At 38.3% G+C, this 19,413-nt stretch overlaps 4 protein-coding genes and 1 non-coding gene across 5 annotated transcripts; 2 read left to right on the top strand and 3 right to left on the bottom strand.

Moving 5' to 3' along the window:
* Window positions 1-661: 661 nt before the first annotated feature.
* ATC70_002515 (uncharacterized protein) lies at window positions 662-2,679 on the bottom strand (the record flags this gene model as incomplete). The annotated part of the gene is made up of 6 exons (XM_064821888.1): window positions 662-748; window positions 808-1,165; window positions 1,228-1,338; window positions 1,402-1,989; window positions 2,043-2,572; window positions 2,638-2,679. 6 exons carry the CDS (start codon window positions 2,677-2,679, stop codon window positions 662-664), a joined length of 1,716 nt encoding a protein of 571 aa, XP_064681574.1.
* A 2,372-nt stretch (window positions 2,680-5,051) lies between these two features.
* Window positions 5,052-6,879, top strand: ATC70_002514 (Tim44 domain-containing protein; the record flags this gene model as incomplete). Its single annotated transcript, XM_064821887.1, has 6 exons — window positions 5,052-5,128; window positions 5,188-5,252; window positions 5,303-5,372; window positions 5,430-5,575; window positions 5,629-5,869; window positions 5,934-6,879. 6 exons carry the CDS (start codon window positions 5,052-5,054, stop codon window positions 6,877-6,879), a joined length of 1,545 nt encoding a protein of 514 aa, XP_064681573.1.
* Window positions 6,880-7,212: 333 nt separating this feature from the next.
* Window positions 7,213-8,383, bottom strand: ATC70_002513 (uncharacterized protein; the record flags this gene model as incomplete). The annotated part of the gene is made up of 4 exons (XM_064821886.1): window positions 7,213-7,608; window positions 7,660-7,853; window positions 7,907-7,988; window positions 8,042-8,383. The coding sequence occupies 4 exons, from the start codon at window positions 8,381-8,383 to the stop codon at window positions 7,213-7,215; spliced, it is 1,014 nt and encodes a 337-aa protein (XP_064681572.1).
* Window positions 8,384-8,484: 101 nt separating this feature from the next.
* On the top strand, window positions 8,485-10,228 carry srk1_2 (MAPK-activated protein kinase Srk1; the record flags this gene model as incomplete). Its single annotated transcript, XM_064821885.1, has 6 exons — window positions 8,485-8,637; window positions 8,691-8,959; window positions 9,016-9,552; window positions 9,609-9,884; window positions 9,941-10,035; window positions 10,092-10,228. 6 exons carry the CDS (start codon window positions 8,485-8,487, stop codon window positions 10,226-10,228), a joined length of 1,467 nt encoding a protein of 488 aa, XP_064681571.1.
* A 5,695-nt stretch (window positions 10,229-15,923) lies between these two features.
* Window positions 15,924-16,005, bottom strand: ATC70_002511. The gene has a single exon. It is a non-coding gene; the product is annotated as a tRNA-Ser (tRNA).
* Window positions 16,006-19,413: the final 3,408 nt, after the last annotated feature.

Raw genomic sequence — 19,413 nt, 5'->3', positions numbered from 1 at the left:
GATTTCAGAAGCTGCTTTGGATCGATAGAAACGTTTTGATTCAATATATAACATAGTAAAAGTCTTCATTATCAAGGTCAAAAACACGATCGTTTGATTTTTGATGAAAGCCATGAGGGGTACCTCATGCTTTTTGGTCGAATTTTATCCATGTTTTTTTTGATCCCCAAAAAGTTGAGCAAAGGTGTCAGAAAGTAACTGCCAGATGAGAGCAATTGTTTGGTACTATTCTGACAATCTAAAGCGGCTTCTGACTCGAGAAATCACTCGTCAAATGTATCAAAATTGGCTGTATTAGATACAATCTTGAATAGAAAGTGGTAATACTAGCATGCTGCTTGCTAGTATATGAAGTATTTACGTGTATCCAGATGTGCGACATGGCGTAGGAGTCAGATCCACAGCTAATACCAATGGTTCTCATGCGTAGGTTGAGGGTTAAAATAAAAGTAACAGTATTTTGGTAGCTGCTCAGCTTGGTCCTCATCGAAGCAACGCAAAATTAGAGAGTCATCCGAAGCGTAGACACACTCGTCTACGAAAAAAAAAAAAGGCATCATCATCGCTTTACTTTGTACTTTTACAACGAAAAAAATCACTCTCATTCTATTGTCTTTTAATTATTTCACATGATGTATTACAAATATATAAAACAAAGGTTCTAGATTTCCCAAACGCATGCTGCTGGTTTGTCAATTGCCAATGCTGGTTCCCTCTTTCTCTTGCGATTAATTTCAGTAGTAAAGAACTAGCATATCAACGTGAGTAAACAAAGAAATAGATCTGCGTATATGAACAAACACTTACTGTTGCATAAGTATGGTCCAAGAAATCCTCCAGGTTGTATTTAGGCTTCAAGAATTGCTCACTAAAGATTTTAGCAAGCGTTGACACATTTGCATAGTAATGCTGGCTCAAGGTCTGCACTTCCCAAAGCGATGACTCGATGGCTTTGCATTCATAAGGGTTCAAATTGTCCATGCTGAAGGGATCAGTGGCTTCTTCAACAGCCTTGTTGCTGTGGATCAAACTCATGCATGTAGGATGACGCTTCAAGAGGTTGTAGATGAATGGGATGATAATGACACTGGCTGCAGGAGGTGCAGTTAAGGACAAGCGTGCCATACGCTTGATGAAGGCAGCAATAAGTGCAGCAGGAAGGTATCTATAGCACAATAAAGCATGTAAGCATCGCTGCAGCTACATGTTGCATTGGGTACCACTTACGCAGACGACAAGAAAAGCTCCAAAAGACGGAAGAAGCGAGATCTATACTTGACATGCATTACATTTCTGTCCAGTAAAGAGTACAGCTTTGTATAAAAATCAGGATAGTCCCTACACAGTACATTGTTAGCCATTGTCCTCTAAAACTCCACTCCACAGCTATCGAGCACTTACAGATTGTGTTCTGTGATCAATGTGAATAAGCCGTTCAAAGCCAATAAACTGACAGCACCGCCCACGTTGTATGAATCTGTCAAAAAATCCATCAATAATTTGGGCTCTGACAAATGAGGCAAAATGCGCTTGTGTAAAATCAACAGAATCTTCTTGTACATTTCTTCAGACAAGGGCAGTTTCATCAATTTGAGCCAGCAGTCAGTGAAGCCACGCTTGTGTACTGACAGCTGCAAAAGTGGATGCTTTCTCTTTTTTGTCTTTGTAGCTGTTGGTTGATCTTGCTCCGTGTCCTCCATGTCTGAATCCGACAGTAATCCTTCATCGCCCAATAAATCGTCTGTTTTTTTGGATTTGGTGGTGGGTTTGGCATCGTATACAGATGGATTGACGGTCCAGAATTCATCAATCTCGGATGCTTCAGTTGGCATAGTGCGAATGCTCTCCAAGATAGCAAATACATTGTTTGCAACTAAACCAAGGTGGCCATTGCCAGCCTCTGTCTCCTCTGTAGAAAATTTTGTCTTTTTGCTGCTCTTTTGCTTTTTGGCGGTCTCCTTCTTTTCATAGGCCTGTTCCATCAACTCACTAATCAGAATGTCAACATCAGCGTTCCCTGCAAACACTTTCGTTGTACTTACGCTGCGTCCTTCAAAAAGTAGTGTCTCAAATCATCGTATACATTCAGGTATTTGTCCACAACCTCCTTGCGCAAATGCTCATTAAAGTTGGTGTTGAAGATGATCTCCTTGACAATGGGACCGTACACATTGTTGGCGAAATGGTAAGATCCATTGGTGTTCATGAAATTTTCTGATTCAGACTTGATGTTGTTCATCAAAATAGTGAAGGCTGGCAACTGAAGACCGGGCTCATCGCTGGACAGCAAACCTCTGACATGAGCCAAATAGTCGCTGTATTGCTCACGAAGCCAGGCATTGACCTTGGCTTTAGCAGATGATTCATCGGCGTTTTTCAGCTTTTTCAAATCGCCAGCCATCAAGAGTGATGTGTATACACGGTTGAGTGAGTGTATGGCAGCATGCGCAATCTGTGCATTATTGCTTTTGGTGTACTTTGTGATCTCTACAATGTTGTTCAAGTTGGATTTGTCGCTTAAACCTGCTTCCAGCGTTCTGATCTTTTGACGAACGTCTTTGAAGTTTTCAGTCTAGATAGAGCAGTAATAGATCAGTTAAATTAAGCGCTTTGTGGAACTATCAAACTGTCACTTACAGTGCTGTTTCCTCCTCTCTTTCTCTTTGATGCTGGAGCCATGATGTTAATTTGACAGGAAGATTAATTAAAAAAATATTCCAGATAAATCAAAAGAAAAGCACTTCAATAAGCCACCATCACTGTGGTCTTATTATAGGATCCGCTCAAGGCTAAATGTTGTGCTACTCGTTTTATCACCTTGACCTTTCGGTAGAGATCTAACATTCTGTCACATGTATAAGATCTGATCGTTCCAAATTTCTAGTACTCATGCGTCAAAGCACAGTTATATGCTATAGTACCTTATCAAAGTAGTGGCCGTATATAGCGGAAAGTTTTTTTTTTTTTTTTTTTTTTCAGGGCCCAGAATTTGCGATCAAATGCAACTGAACAATTGGCTCAATGAAGACTTTCGAAAATCATGACCACAGCAACAAAAAGAAGGCACTATTGAATGCTGTGCAATCAATGCATTGAAGAAATCTTTCCCTGCTTGCCAAGATGGAGCGATCAGATATCGAAGATTGATTGGATTATGAGTGCTCTATTCAAAGGAGAATGTATACATGCTACTGAGCCAAAATATTCGGACAAGAGTGATCTGGGAAACACTTAAACGACTTGTTGGTTTTCCTCATTTTAGTAAGCTTCATGTGAGCACACAGTCTCTGCTACGCATCCCCCCTATATCAGTGATTCATGCAACAGACACATTGCTGTAGTAGCGAGGATGATAAAGCATGTTTTGTCATTGACAAGCCTTACCAAAACACGGTCTTTGCCCAAACATATACAAGAGCCCTTAATGCATGTGTCCATGCATCTTCCTGAGGAAGGAGGAAAGAAAGAGCTTGATTCAGCTGAAGGAAATGATATTTACAGGACAGAGAAAATAAGAAAAGAAGGGTTTGATGCTTCGCAACGTTATATACTTTGCTCTCCTTGTATAGAACAAGCACCTTGTATCAAACGGCATAAATCATGTTCCCTATTTTGCCGAGATAGAGTGTTCAGGGGAGGCAAGAGAGCAAAGAAGAGGAGGAACAACGGAGAAGGTTCATACTGATTCAATTTAGGTTCATCTATGATCTCAAGTCATGTATCCATGAACCAAATCGAAAAAGGCACACCATTTCGATCATGGCAATTCATTCAAAAGAAGACGCAGGTTAATTGCAAGAGCATACTCTCGTGTCTGTCTGTGTGTGTGTGTCATGACTACGCAGCAATGGATGTCTGATAACATGGTCTACCAAGATACAAAAATACATGTTTTCCTAAATATAGCAAATAGATTTATTCACACAAAAACGAATGGTAAGCCGGGAGAGCCGATTTCATGGTACAGTATTCAGGCCATGAAATTTTGGGTTATCATCATCGACAACATCATCATCATCATCGCCTAAATTGTCATGCCTCTACAGTTTGAATGACGGGATAGAGAAGAAAGCAAGTATTAAACAGTGTTATATGTTTTAAACTCTACGATACTACCCCAGAAATCATGCTTCCCCTCTCTCTTTACTTGCTTCGTTTCTTGTCTCCTATACCTTTAAACAATAAATTGCCTGTGATTGATTTATATGATGGTAGCAGTGGGATTATATATAGGAGATGGAACCAATTTCTGTACAGGTTACCGAATTCGAACGGCCATGACAAGTGCTTGGTCGATTTAGCATCACTGAAATCAAGTTGATGTTCTCGGGTCATTGTATCTAGCTGAATCTGCTTTCCTTTTATTCAACTATTGTCAAATCGCTTTGTATGCTATGGCGCGATGATTATTGGATGTCTCTACACATAGATTTCCTATACTTGGATTAAGCTAGGGAGATCCGATGATAGAATGCAGCACATTTCCAACTGTAGCAAGTGCGTTGGTAATAATCTCTCTCGGGTATAACAACGGCGGTAAAGCCAGTAGTTGATCATTTATGCACCTTTCAATTACACACAAGTACTGCGTCTCTTTGCTGTGGTCTTTTGCACGCACACATTGTCTCTCTCTCTCTCTCTTTCTCTCTCTCTCTCTCTCTCTCTCTCTCCCCCAGTCAGTTTTAAAAGAGCTTTATTTTACACTACTGATTTTTCCCCGGTGCATGAACTCATAAAATTAATGCAAAAATCATAGTAACCTGATTCAACACTGATGCTTTCATACATATGGTTGTTCTATGAAAAAGTCAATTCGTTTATAAAAAAAGCAATCATTTTCAGCTGTTTCGTTGATTTCCTCTTTCCATTTTCTTTTTGTTTCTAAATTATTACATCTTTTCAAAAGACATCTCAACTAGCCGTTGATTCTTCCGGATTCTACTTTACACATACATACGCTCCTTTTCTACTCTTGCACACCTCTCGTTAAATATATCTCTTAAAAATATTGCTTGATTCTCTTTTCCTGATCATTAAATACCCAATACAACATGTCCAGAGGAAGTGTTTCACATAGTTACGAATATATACCCAATTACTCTACTGCCATCCAGCAAATCATCCCAGAGTAAAACGAAATGGTCGCTACTGCATCAAATCATATCATTAACTCATGCTTTCTCATAGGCGCTTTATACTCAAGATTCGACAGCAGCCTGTGCAGACTCGCCTTAGTACCAATAATGAGAGAGGTAGTTATATTCTTGAAGCAAGCAACATTCACTAACGAATGATATTGTAGATCGTAGAACACTTGATCCTCCCCCAATTGTACAGATTGAATTAGACAACTCGAACGCTCAAGAGACGCAGTAAGCAGAATATGTATAGCTGGTCATTGATTGCCTTATACTTATTTCATACAACAGAGATTTTTTACAAAACCCCTACTTGTTCATGAGTGTTTCTCTAGTGAATCCATCTACGCATGAAGACATTGTCCATTCTACGCAAAATACACTTTCAGGGCAGACATCGTCTTCCATGTACAAACTCAAAGACATTAACAATCATGGTAAGGTAATAGGGATCAGATTACAAGGCATTTACTAAGCGCTACAAATGCAGACGGCGGTTTTTTTGTGTTTGGAGATCTTTCTGTCAAACTAGAAGGCCAATTTAGGTTAAAATTCTCCATGTTTGAAATATCTACATACGGGGCAACCAATTTAAAATCGATTTACTCCAACGTATTTCAAGTGTATCCTTCAAAAACTTTCCCTGGCGTGTTAGAATCGACCTTTCTTTCTCGTTCATTTTCTGACCAAGGTGTAAGAATCAGAATACGAAAGGAACATCGTGTACAAATGTAACCACTTCCCCTTTGCTTCCCCTTGGCTTCTTGTCTTACTAATTCATTGAATGTCTGATAGGACTGGATCTCGTAAAAGAAAGCTATCCTCACAAGACGATGTCCTGGAGCTGCCTGATGAAAGAGGCACTCATCCATACAGCCATCATGCTCACCAGCCCCACCAGTCCTCCATGCTTTTACCTTACAGCAATGCATCAAGCACCATCTATCCTCCTCAGAGTCGTTCACCCTGGCCTTCGTCTCTAGACTATGATTATTTGCAACAGAGAAGAAGCAGCATGAATAGCTCAATGACATCAAATAGTGATAGCCGTCAATCTTCTTATCATCACCTTCAACATATTGATCGTAGACCAAGCGTGCCCTATTCACCCCCTCACCAATCGTATGATCACCACCGTCCTAATAACAATGGCCATGGTGCTGGGCATGCTTACTATGATCACGCACCACAGCATCTCCACCCTCATCACCCTCATCACTCTCATCACCCTCATCACCCTCATCACCAACAGCCAAATTATGCGTATTACAGCCATGGTGGTTCGCATAATTATCACCGTGATAGCATGATACCTTCTCCACCCCCTCAATCTTCCCTTTTCAAATCAGACACAAGCAGACGATTGAGCTTGGACGATACATTACCTTTAAGAAGACAATCAGCAGATCCTCGCTATGACTCTCCACATCATCATCAACTTTTGAATGGTCCAAGACGTTTATCATTACAGCAGTATTATGCTCGATTGGCAAGCCAACCTCCACCTCCACCTCCACTGGCAACATCCTCTACTACCTCTACACACAATAGCTCTCCGCTGAATGAAGAAATTATACATTTGCCTCCACTGCGTTCTGTTATCCCTCGTAATTCAACTTCATCGCAGCACAAGCAACCACATCAGGAACGTATTGTCGAGGTTGACGCTGCTGTTGCCATGGTGCAACTTGCTTCAAGACGCCAATTACAGCAACAAAAAGAAGGGCACTATTCTACATAGACTAGACGGTGGTGGTCTGGAACCATTCATAGCGCTCTTGTTATTTAATCTACTGCTATTTAACCTGATATTATATATTTCATTTGAAACCGGATCATCTCAATTTATATATGTTTTCCCTCTTCTTACTAATTATATGTACAGTCTTCTGCTTCTTCCTTGTCTCTTGCCGCTCTCCTCCTCCTCCTCCCTCTCCTCCTTTTTTCCTTATTTAAATACTCTATGGTCTCTATTTTATATTCTCATTCAAAAGTTGTCCGCCTTCTACACAACTGAATTTATTATGCAAATTTTCACTTATTTATTAAAAACCAAACTCTAATACAAATGTGCTCATTTCTTGAAGCTTAGGCTTTTGGTTTTTCTAGCCTCCTTTTCGTCTTTGGCTGCTTGGATTGCTTGGTAAAACTCTTTGGGTTGTAAATGACCCATCAAAAAGAGCATCTCTTTTCGGAATTGATTGATGCCAGCATCTGTTTTTGAGCTAACCACAACCACATCTTTCACTGCATTTCGAAGCTGCTTAATATGATCTTCCACTGTGACAATACGCTTAGCCAAGTTGGGCAACACTAGTAAATCACATTTCGTCAAGACAACTTGGAATTTAACTTGTTTGCTGTTGAGCATTTTGAAGAAATCAACATCTGCCACTTTGACGCCATGGCGAGCATCGAGTACCACATAAACTCGCTTCAATGTTTTTCGTTTTGTAATGTATGTTTCCATCTGAATAACGAGTATGAGAGGCAAATCATCCACAATTGCCCAAGTACCTACCAACTCTCTCCATTGCTTTCGCTCTGCATCATCTACAAAGGCGAAACCATAGCCAGGCATATCAATCATATGAAAGAGTGTACCAACATTGTAGAAATTAATCTGCTGTGTCAAACCCGGCTTATCTGATGTTCTGACAACGCTCGATTCAGCTACGCTATTGATTAAACTGGATTTTCCGACATTGGATCGACCTTTTGAGAGACATTGTGAGTGCATTAGCAACGTAAGCAGCACAACAACATACCAACAAATGCAATTTCATCTAATGATTCAGGTGGGAATGATGTAGGCACTTTGGCTCCTGCAAAAAATGAAAGCAGAGGAAACTGTTTGCTGATGAATGACAGGCAGTGCGAATTGACATGGATTCTAAACTTACAGCATATTTCGGCTCAGGAGGAGGTCCTACACGTTCTGTGTACTGTTGACGTTGCTGATCTCGTCTTGCCTTTTGTTTGTGCAAACCCGAGTAGCGCTTGGTTTTCAAAAGAGTGCCAAATCCCAATTTTTCAAGCTTCTCATAGAGCTTGATGGGGGGCTGGATCTGATTAAATTTCTGTCGATTGGAGAGTGTATCTGTAGCAGAGGTATCTTTCTTGGTGCTTGATTTAGCATGGTTAATAGTCGTCGTTAATGAGGCAAATGGTCTGATAAATGTCAAGTGTCTGTCTACAGCAATGGCTTGCTTAAGTATTTGAGTGAAAGGTCGATAATGCAGCATGTTGTAAAGAGGGAAAAGGAGGAGAAAAGTTTGCAACAGCCGGGGTTTCGTTTCTCGCATCTTGTGCTTTTTTTTCCTCATTCTCATTTCTTTTTTTCATCATGTTTCGAGCTGTCAAATCATTGCCATGGCCATCGATTTCTCGAAAAATTCGCTGTATAACGACAAGACCGCAAACCATCTATGCACTTTCATCGTCCCCTGGTAAAGCAGGTGTGGCTGTTATCCGTATATCGGGAAACAATGCTAAACAAGTATGTAGCTTGGTCCACATTGGTGTGTTTCTGCAATTTAACACTGCGTGTAGGCAATTTCTAAAATGACATTACCATCAACTGCGAAATCAACAGTGACAGACCCACGAAAAGCTTACTTCAGGCGCATTAGACACCCAATATCACGACAAATTCTGGATAGAGGACTTGTATTGTGGTTTCCAGGACCACACAGTTTCACAGGCGAAGATTCTGTTGAATTGCAGATCCATGGTGGAAATGCTGTCGTCAAAAGTGTCCTGGATGCGCTGCATCATATTCAGGGTTTTCGTATGGCAGAACAAGGAGAGTTTTCTCGAAGGTAATTAGCGCAACACTAAACAAATTTACCGTCATGCTAACAGCCCAACGATCCAGAGCCTTTGATAATGATAAATTGGATCTCACGGAACTGGAAGGTTTGGCGGATTTGCTGAACGCAGAGACAGAAATGCAACATCGACTAGCGCTTCGTCAAGCAGAAGGAGGATTGCGGAAGCCATACGAGCATTGGAGAGAGCAGATTATCAAATGCATGGCCACTACAGAGGCCGTCATTGATTTTGGTGAGGACGAAAATATCGAAGACGGTGTCATGGATCAAGTGATACATGATGTTGAAAAGCTGTATACGTCCATCAGCTCTCATCTCGACGACAGTCATGTAGGTGAGATTGTCAGAAATGGTATACAAGTAGCTATTGTGGGACCACCGAATGCAGGGAAGAGCACGCTGCTGAATCGTTTAGCCAAGAGGGAGGCAGCCATTGTGTCCAATATACCAGGTACCACCAGAGATGTAGTGGAAGTCAAGTTGGATCTAGGCGGATATCCTGTCGTCGTATGCGATACAGCTGGTTTACGGGAATCTTCTGATATAGTAGAGATAGAAGGAATTAAGAGAGCAAAAGCAAGGTAACAAAGGGACAGGCGAATAAGAAAAGAGCAATGATAAATGAATGCTTTTACAGGATCGACACGGCCGATGTAAAGATTTGCTTGCTATCATTAGAAGGTATCACTGCAACTGGTCTGCCTACACTGGATCCACTTGTGCGTAGTGTCATTGATAAGGATACCTATCTGGTATTAAACAAGGACGATATCTGCAGTCATAACGATCTCTCGCAATTAGTAACCAACATACAGAGGGATACTGGAGCCAAGCAAGTTTGGACAATGAGCTGCTCAACGGGTAGAGGCGTGGATGTCTTTTTGAAGCAAATGATTGACATTTTGAAACTAAAGTATGTATTTATCTTTGATTGCAACATGTAGCGTATACTTATGTTTGATGCTGTAGATTCGACTCTACTATTGCAAACCCTGTTTTGATCACTCAAGCTCGACACAGAGAACATTTGGAACACTGTGTATCACACCTTGAAGCATTCTTAAGCAAGTATAGTTTTGACTGGATGTGTCTTTCATGTTGCTAATAGTCTGTGTTGTAGATATGCCAGAGGAGGATATCGTGCTTTCTGCAGAGGAATTGAGGCAGGCGGCTAATGCATTGGGCAGAATTACTGGTCGAATAGACGTGGAAAACGTGCTGGATGTATTGTTTGGTCAATTTTGTATTGGAAAATAGATTGATTTTGCTTACTTGGTTCAATGCCAAGCCTTGTAGCCTTGAAACCATTTCTTTTCTTTTTTTCATGCTCATCAAAGGCTGTCTTTGAGTCAAGTTTTTACCACGTTTCTTAGAAGAGCTTGATTTTGTCAGAGATCAGGAGGCAACGTCAGCAGTGCGCTTTCAGTAAAGTAATCATTTAAATTCAAACCTGAGTTCAGCAGAAACCTGTGATTATCGTGCCTTCCAAAGCCGTTCTTGCACATCACAAACGTTTTCGCATTAATATAAAATGAACTCGTCGTTCGCACTCCTTTTTCTCTATTTCCTCTCCTTTTCTCTCCTTTTCTCTTTTTTTCTCTTTTATTTTCTCTTTAAATTTCGATTTTAAATTTTGCTTTTGGTTTGAAAGTAGCCTGTTCTTAGAAGCAAATTCTGCAAAAAAAAAAACAATGATATGATATGATGTAATTGGAATTTTGAATAGAACGAGTTGTCGTTTATCAAGAGATGGTTCTCGAAATAAGCCAATGTTGGACCATGAGCTTCATATGAGAACCTGTTAATTAGAAGTGATTGCGAGTGCTAGATCGATGGATGCGATGTTGGAAAACGGTTTTATACAAAACTGGTTGGTGATAAGTTGCTTCGTTGTGGTGCGGCAAAGGTTTAAAGCTGAGCTGCACACTTTACGAAACAGGAGGAACAGGTATTCCATGCTTGATGTGGATGCTAGAGCCTTTATATCAGGGCCATTATACGCCCAATTTTAAGGGTTGGCAAACATATAAACAGATTTTCAGTTGCTACATTGGTTGTCAAATAATTAAGCGAAAAAAGTGTACAGTAGCCAATACAATAAAAAGCTGTGTTTCGACATTATTATCAGTAACGTACAACAGCCGATTCAACCAGGCCTCCTCTCTATTAGTTAAATCTTGCTTCCCTCTGTTTGCTCTACAAAATGAAACCTCGTTTTGGCACCTACTACGATACTTCCCTTCAAAAACCAGGTTTTCAACCCTCAAATTGGAGTTTACAGTGGCGCATGCAATGAAATCAGGTTTGAATAGATTTCACAAAAAAAAAAGCAACAGTAAAATACAATAGAAATCAATTGTATTTTATTTGTGTATAAAATGAACTGAAGATCCTGGAATAGAGTTAAAAAAGAAGAGTATTTATACATTTGCAACTAGCTTGTAGGATTAGTCATGATAGAGAGCAATAGGTGCTGCTATTGCGATATCTGGCAAATGTTGTTGATGTTTGATTTAAAGTGGTAATCAATGCAGGAGCACTGGCCATAAGGGTCGATTTGAGTAACCTTGATGGGCTTGGGTGAGCTATCGTCATAGCATGGTTTAATGTAGTCTTGATGGTTTAAAGTGTGATGTTTGTTATTGAAGTATGGAACCCTTTATCTGGGATATTGTGCAACTATGGCAGCAGGGCATAGTTGTCATATTTAAATATGCTTGTTATTGACTTGATTTTATTTGGATAAAGAAATCATCTCTTATTACGACCATCATGTGTGTGATTGAATACACTGTGATCAGGAGTGATTCATTCACACGTTGTGCGATATCAGCGTGTATCTTTACTTTAGTATGTTTAAATGGTTGTTGATGTACATTTGAGCGCGTTTGTTAATAGATCCAAATAGCATGAATCTGAATGAGTGCTATTTGGTGAGTTTTGGTTTTCAATCAAGTTACGTTTGGGTGGCTATTTCATTACAGCGCAAATTCGGTACATACATACTCGTCTTAAAAAACCTTCAAAATATATGCTTATTTGTGTACAACTTATATAGCATCACTTATGCGTGGGTGCCATTTGATGCGCATTTCAATTCTGTGCCAATTTAAATGGCCAGTATAGCTTTATTTGCGGTTGTTTGACAACGTTTCTGGTTAATAAAAGGTCGTAAAATACAGAATTTTGAGTAAAATCATAAAAGGAACGTGCATTTGGACCTTAAAATCTCTACATCATAATAGATCCATAGTAAAGCTATACAACGGTTTTAGTTCTCTCTAAATCCAATGAGTATTTGTTGAGATACGACCAAAAAAGGTTTTCGTGCAAAATCACTAATTTTTGTCCAAAATTTGCCTGTAATAGCAAGGCAAAAATCTGAATAGCAATTTTTTGAAAATACAAAACTGCTGATTCCTCATAATATAATTATGTTAGAGCTTCAAGGAATAGCTCATTCGATAGGAATTTTTTGGCTCTACAATATGATAGGCATTACAGGTAGAGTTTTGATGGCCAAAGCTTGATAATCTCTCAGAAACTACCGAAAAAACGCAAAATCTATTCTATCAAAAACCAGCCTAATAGATTTGGTCAAAGCTCTCAAAACTGGTATCATTCGATTCTTCTTTAAATTTTATCCTAAGTTTGGTTTAGCTGGAACGCAGTTTTATTATCAGAATTGCTTGATTTCGACATCAAGCGATTTCAGAGATCTATGAATCCTCGTTTTGAGCATTATGGAAGCTGGGCTATTCATGGTTTAAAATACCGCTTTTTTTAGTATGCGGCTCAATTGGAACGCAAAATTTGCTACCTTTCCAAATACAACCTCTTAATTGCAAGTGATAGATCGATAGGTAAGGTGTTGGCTAAACTTGTAATGAAAACCGCAAACTCCTATCTTGCTTTGCTACCCTGTAGCAAGCGACCAAATTCCTATTGTCTACTTTATCTGTACTGATACCAGTGACGGCTTTTAGCCGCAGCTTTCTATTAACATTCCTCCCTCCCTCCCTTTTTTATCATTAGCATTCTCCCCTCGTTTTTTATTGCATTTTGTAAACCTATCATTCATAAAACAACGCTACTTTTGTCGATGGAACTAAAGTACGTATAGCTGACAACTGCGCAATAGACGTAGAATACAATGTTAACGCGTTTTATACTGTCGTTGTACTTGGAATAGCTCCAATAATTCAGGCTTCATTTCTAGTCTCTTGCTGAACCCTTGCTACGCACTTGCTGGTGGCTGTTTCGATGGTCTATTGTTGCTTCTGTAATCCTTTCCTGGTATTTTCTTGTCCTTTGATCTCTTGTCTCTGGTGTATGGCTGTTTTCTGGTTCATCTTTGGCTGTGGTAATAAGTGGTAAGTAATTGTTTCTTCTGGTTGCAATAATGAACGTTTTTATTATTGCTTCCTTTCTCGTAATAATGCATTCATTATCATGATGTTTGCTTTGCTGCGTTTTTTTTCTCTTTCATCAGCTGTGATATGATCAGCTCAACGAGTACTTGCAATGTTGTTACTTTGTATGTCATGTACGAACAACAACAAGCATGATGCACTGCCATATATTTGTATTACTCTTGTGATAATACTTTGTAATATGGCCGTGGTTTGTTGTTTGTGTTGCCTCTGCCGCTTCACATAAAACGACATTAGCTATTATGTTGTATTATACACTCATACTACTGTTGCTCTTGCAATTGTGCGTGTTTGTGTTGCTTTACATCCGACTATTATCATACATGTTACTCATTTATGTATTCTTGTTTTTTTTGCAACAAGAATATAGTTTAAACTTTGTTGTGCAAAGAATGTAACATTTTTGATGTCGTATTCATGATATGCTTTTCGTTGATTCATTTTGTATGAGTGTTTCTTTTTTTGCCTACAAACTACTATACCCCTATAGTAGTATGTTCTTTTCTTCTTTCTTTTATTCTTATTATGTTTCTTTGAAGCATACCTTTTTTACGTTGTGTGGATGTGCCTATCACTGAAGCTCAACAAGACTTCATCCGACACCAGGAGGTGGATAGGCTGCCTCCACTTGGTTATTGCTACTTACTTTAGTGATGATTGAGGGTCTCAATGCCAGAATCTCAAGCTAGGTGGTGTAAGTAAGGCATGCTCTAGCACCTGAGGGAAATTTTATGATAGCTGCGGCTATAATGCTATTATAGCGGCGCTTAAAATTTTGCCTCACATCAAAACAGGGGGAAACCCTCGCAAAATTTTTTTTAGGTCAGCTGAGTTTTTAAGCGATTTGATTGGCTGAGGGGTCGAAGCAGCGAAGGGTTATAACTAGTTGAATTACTATTGATCTGCCATTTATCATGATTTTGTAACTGTAATAAAAGGTTAACAAAATATACAATATAAATTCTTCTTCGTTCAAAAGTAATATAAGGTGCAATGATTGAATTCATCATCCATCAAACGATTCTGTGTAAAGAATGTTTTTGTAAACCTATTATGCATGGAAGATGATTATATAATATGTTTTACTGCAGCAGTACCAAATCCCCCGCCAAGCATGCAATGTACATCATCATGGTCTGCTATCTTTTATCTTACATCCAAGGTGTGGAATTTGAGGCTTTATAGACTAAAATTAACGGAAAAAAAGAAAGAAAAAGTAAAGTCAACTGGATAAAGGTATGTTTTATTATCAATCTGACAGGTGTAAAGTAAACTGAAGTCTCTCTACTGGCCAGGTAGATGATCCTTCTTATATACTATAACAATGGATAAAAGTTCTATTAATTAGATTAACAAATAAGTCAACTCAGATCAACTAATGTCTAATCATGCTAAAAGACAACTCCAGCAAGCTAATCATGATTTAGCTTTGCCTGGATGAACAATTAGACTCTCATCCGAACTACCCTGATCTCTCCTTTGTATAAGGATAATTAATATCGATCTAGTAGCATGTATCCAATAGGTACAGTCTCCTTAGTCTATATCAATAGTACATATCTGAGTGTATATCGCTGAGCATACATCTTTAGCATGTATATGGATATATGGCATGTCTATAGTATATCGTATGCATATCTATAGCATGTCTCATATATAGTAGTACAAGTCTGTAGTACATAAAGTATCTGTAACTAGTATCACGGATATAAGCATGTGTCTTATAGCGTGGATCATAAAGTGCACATCGGAAGCAACAAGCCCATATTGCATTAATCTTGGTGCCTATCCAGATATGGTAAACATCCGTAGTCAATGTCGGAATACAAGTATAAGTCTATAGCGCCATCCATGTCCGTGGTGCCATCTATAGCCTATATCTTATATAGTATGAATCTTATAGTACTAGCGTAGTATCTGAAGTCCATATCTTCTTATTATAGTATAAATCGATATCGTACATCTAATCCAGCGTACATACAGTTTATATCTAAATCTGGTAACTGGATGAATTGTCGGAATGCAGATCATAGTGGATGTATTCCACATGGGTAATGTGGAGTAGCTTCCCATTTGTGTGCTTCCATTAGGAAAGAGAGATGTTTAAGAGTTTGAATATATATCTGTCAAAATGATACGAGGCTGAGTGGTAACTGATTTGTCATTCTTGAGATAGGATTCAGAGTATATTCGAATATAAGAAGCATTTAAAAGTTTAATGTCAATTTGCAGTAACAGAAGTAGAATCCAATATAGTAAGCAGTGAAACGTAGTTTATACGATAGTGTAGGCAATTTACAACAAAAAAACAGAGATTCAGTTACAAAACCAAAATCGATTTGTAACATTGAGTTTGACAGTTAGCTCTAATATATATACCAATTGACTTGTGTAATAAAAGATGTAACTAGTTATGACAATAAACAGGAAGCATTGTTATACAGATGCAAAGGATATTTTGTGAGAATGCCACTAACAACGCTACATGCACTGCGATAGTAAAAATCGACAAAATATATCGTCGCCTGCAGGATTTGAACCTGCGCACGCAGAGCGTATATGATTTCTAGTCATACTCCTTAACCACTCGGACAAAGCGACTTGTTATGTTTTTGTCAAATGTTGATACGTAGAGATAGTATATGCAATCTGAGATCTGATCGAGATATAAATGGAAGTAGATATAGAGAGTGTGCAGGAAGATGTTATAGCCTTTTAGTTGAATGGATAAAATGGTGCTTTATTGATATTAGATTTGAACATTGATTTTATCCAATATAGTTTGTGTAATGTTGTGCGCTATCCAGGTTAATCGCTGTTTAATGTTCCTGGTAGCTGGCGCTCTAGGTTTAAACCTGTGCTTCTTATTCTTGTTTGTGTTTGGTCTGTCAATGATATCCTGCAGATGTAAATTACTGTCAGAATACCCTTTAACCCAGACAAAAACTGTCGTCTTGATAGATAGATCCAATGGTAGGAGTTAACAAATAACTTAGAGTGTAACTAATAGATTGAGATTATGTTCGAAGACACTGTTTATTGATTGCATGTACAACTTATATTTATACTATTTCTACGATCGATAATTACTTAATCAATAGAACTTTCGAGTAGATATAGTACTTGATATAGCAACTGATAATCAGATCAATGTTTGCTATCAGTTTCCAGAACCTTCGAGTATACGCTGGCGCCTTTTAGTCGCTTTCTTCAAATTTGGCTTAAACCTAAATTTAGGCACGACAAAAATGTCAGGGTTGAAGGGTATTCTGACAGTGATTTAGATCTGCAGGATATCATTGACAGACCAAACACAAACAAGAATAAGAAGCACAGGTTTAAACCTAGAGCGCCAGCTACCAGGAACATCAAACAGCAATTAACCTGGATAGCACGCAACATTACACAAACTATATTGGATAAAACCAATATCCAAATCTAATAGTAATAAAGACACCTTTTTATCCATTCTGTTATATCAAATGTCATAGCAAGGTCTCACACTAAAGGTTTTAGGCTATTCTTAGGTCCTTTGGGTAAATCATGCTAATCATGGTTTACAAATCAATTGTTGGGTAGATAGTAAACCTATTTGTATTATAGTTCATCATCATGCTGCAAACCCTAGCATAATGAAAAGTATATAAATGCATCCTTGGGATGCATTCTCAATAAACGTGTAATTCTTTGGCAGATTCAATTTTACATTGTATTTTGACATAACACATTCAGCTAAAAAGCTATAACATCTTCCTGCACACTCTTCATATCTACTTCCTTATATATCTCGATCAGATCTCAGATTGCATATACTATCTCTATATATAAGCATCTGACATTTTCCAGCAATAGTAAAATAATTATATTGCACTAAATTTAAAAATTAGAACGGTGATTGAACTAGAGCCTATCAGAAGCCTGTTCCTGCACTGGCGTTTAATATGGCTATTCTATTTACAATTCGGCTTATATATATTGATCGATATAACACCTTTAAAATAAAAGAAACTTTCTTACGTTTAAATCTTTTGGATACATAACGTTATATACATCGTATCGCTGAGATATTATTTACATCAAGGTTATTACAACACATCAGCACCTTAAGAAGCCTTAATAATTTGATGTTGGTCTCGGGATCGATTATTACTGCAAGATCTTCCATTCCTTTTGCTATACATTATTTCACAAAACCAGTATCGAAGAGTATCAGTTTTGATAAGTGTAATTTCTTTCCTTACTTCTGCACTTCTTGAAAAGGCAATACTCTATAATATAAGGAAATGTATAAAGGTGATGGATCTAAGGTGTAAATCTGTATATTATCTGCTATGGTCTATTCGAAAAGAGATGTTTGTTGGTGTGTGTTGCATACAAGCATGCATCTTAGGCTACATTCACTTTCTCCTCAAGCCACCTTTTACAGTGTAGCAGCATAGATGATGTTTATCGTATCACATCACATCTATGTTTACAAGTCCAGTCAATTGTGTGTGCACAGGTGCCTCAGGAACTACAATACATTCAATCTCCCCAATGTCAAGATATCGAGATCCACCTACACTACATGAAACATACCGACTTAGGTGGCCTCTCAACAAGCTATACCAACAATCCATAAGGCCCCAGTGGCCTGCTATTTATATACCATCTCAACGTAGTAGTCATTGACCAGGGATCTACCATATTTAAGCAAGCTAGATGCCCTGTAATAAAGAAGCTCTTTGCTTTCGTTTTAGATACAGTTGACAACTGATTATTATCATCGACTTATTATTACGAATTCATCAGTGTGATCTCTAATAATTCACTTTGGGGTTACATTTTGATGACGGAACTGACATTCAGATCTGAATTGCGCTTGACAGAAGAATAAAAGCAAAAGTACAAAGGACAATATAATGCGTAAATAGTGTTTTGATCTTCATCTTAATAAACATTAGCCATTTTCTTATTATATCTGGAGTTTAGTTACTACTAGTGACAATCTAGTACAAACACACCTAAAGAAGCCTTGAAATTCATCTCTCATAACTATTGGGATAGCTTCTTAGAGTCTTTCTTTCTATCAGCAATATTTATATGTTCATTACCAAGTGCAAAGGTAATCGTTAAAGAGAGCTCGATATTTATCAATTTTTGTCAGATGCTTATGTGTTAAGATAGTATATGCGATCGAAGATCTCATTGTAGCAGCTCTTAAATACATTATCTTATATTACCCTACGGGTATGCCAAAATATAAATACCCTTTTTGCAGGTAGCTGATAAGTTATTCAAGAGCTCTGTAGAGCGAGAAATGGATGCTTTCGAAAAAATTGAAGTTGAATCATGTTTCAAATGACATGTTCATACATTTGAGTCCCTTTTCAATCAAATTGAAGCAGCTAGCAGCCAGTAGCCGAGTGACTCCCTCATATAGTTTACCAAACCGTGTAATATGTTCACTCTGCCATTTGGGCAATACTAGAGGCAAAAACGTACACTCTGCCCCTATTTTGACCTCAGTACCACCCTACAAAAAGTTGCAGTGGTCACGTGTTTTTTTAGATCAAGTTTGAGCTACATTTCTCTTCGCCAAATTCAGGTACACGTATTCAAACAGACCGCTACGAGTTTTGATAGACTTCCAAACTAAAGACTGTTCATATTCTTGATTGTATAACTTTCAAAAATTGCTATTCTGAAGTTTTCATAAAAATTCTTCTGAAGTCGTCCTAATATCAACTAAAATGTCTTGATTTTATGAAACTCGAACACTTTCCAGGTTAATTTTGTATTGTTTGGGGTATAATGTACTGTGCCAATCGTAAAAACTATCGAAATAGATGTAAACGTATTGCAAAAATACGCATATAACTACTAGTATAACAGTATGTATGTAGGGACTTCCCGGCAGCAAAGGCTGCAAAGAAAAGCAAGTACGCCTTGGTATCCTGTTAAATTGCGTAAACACATAGGTATACGCTGCTTCACTTTTTGGTAATATAGTGATTAATAAGCTAACAA

The sequence above is a fragment of the Mucor velutinosus genome (genome assembly GCF_035048745.1).
Source record: "Mucor velutinosus strain NIH1002 chromosome Unknown tig00000093, whole genome shotgun sequence".
Classification (NCBI taxonomy): Eukaryota; Fungi; Mucoromycota; class Mucoromycetes; order Mucorales; family Mucoraceae; genus Mucor; species Mucor velutinosus.
This window is presented reverse-complemented; position numbering and strand designations above follow the sequence as displayed.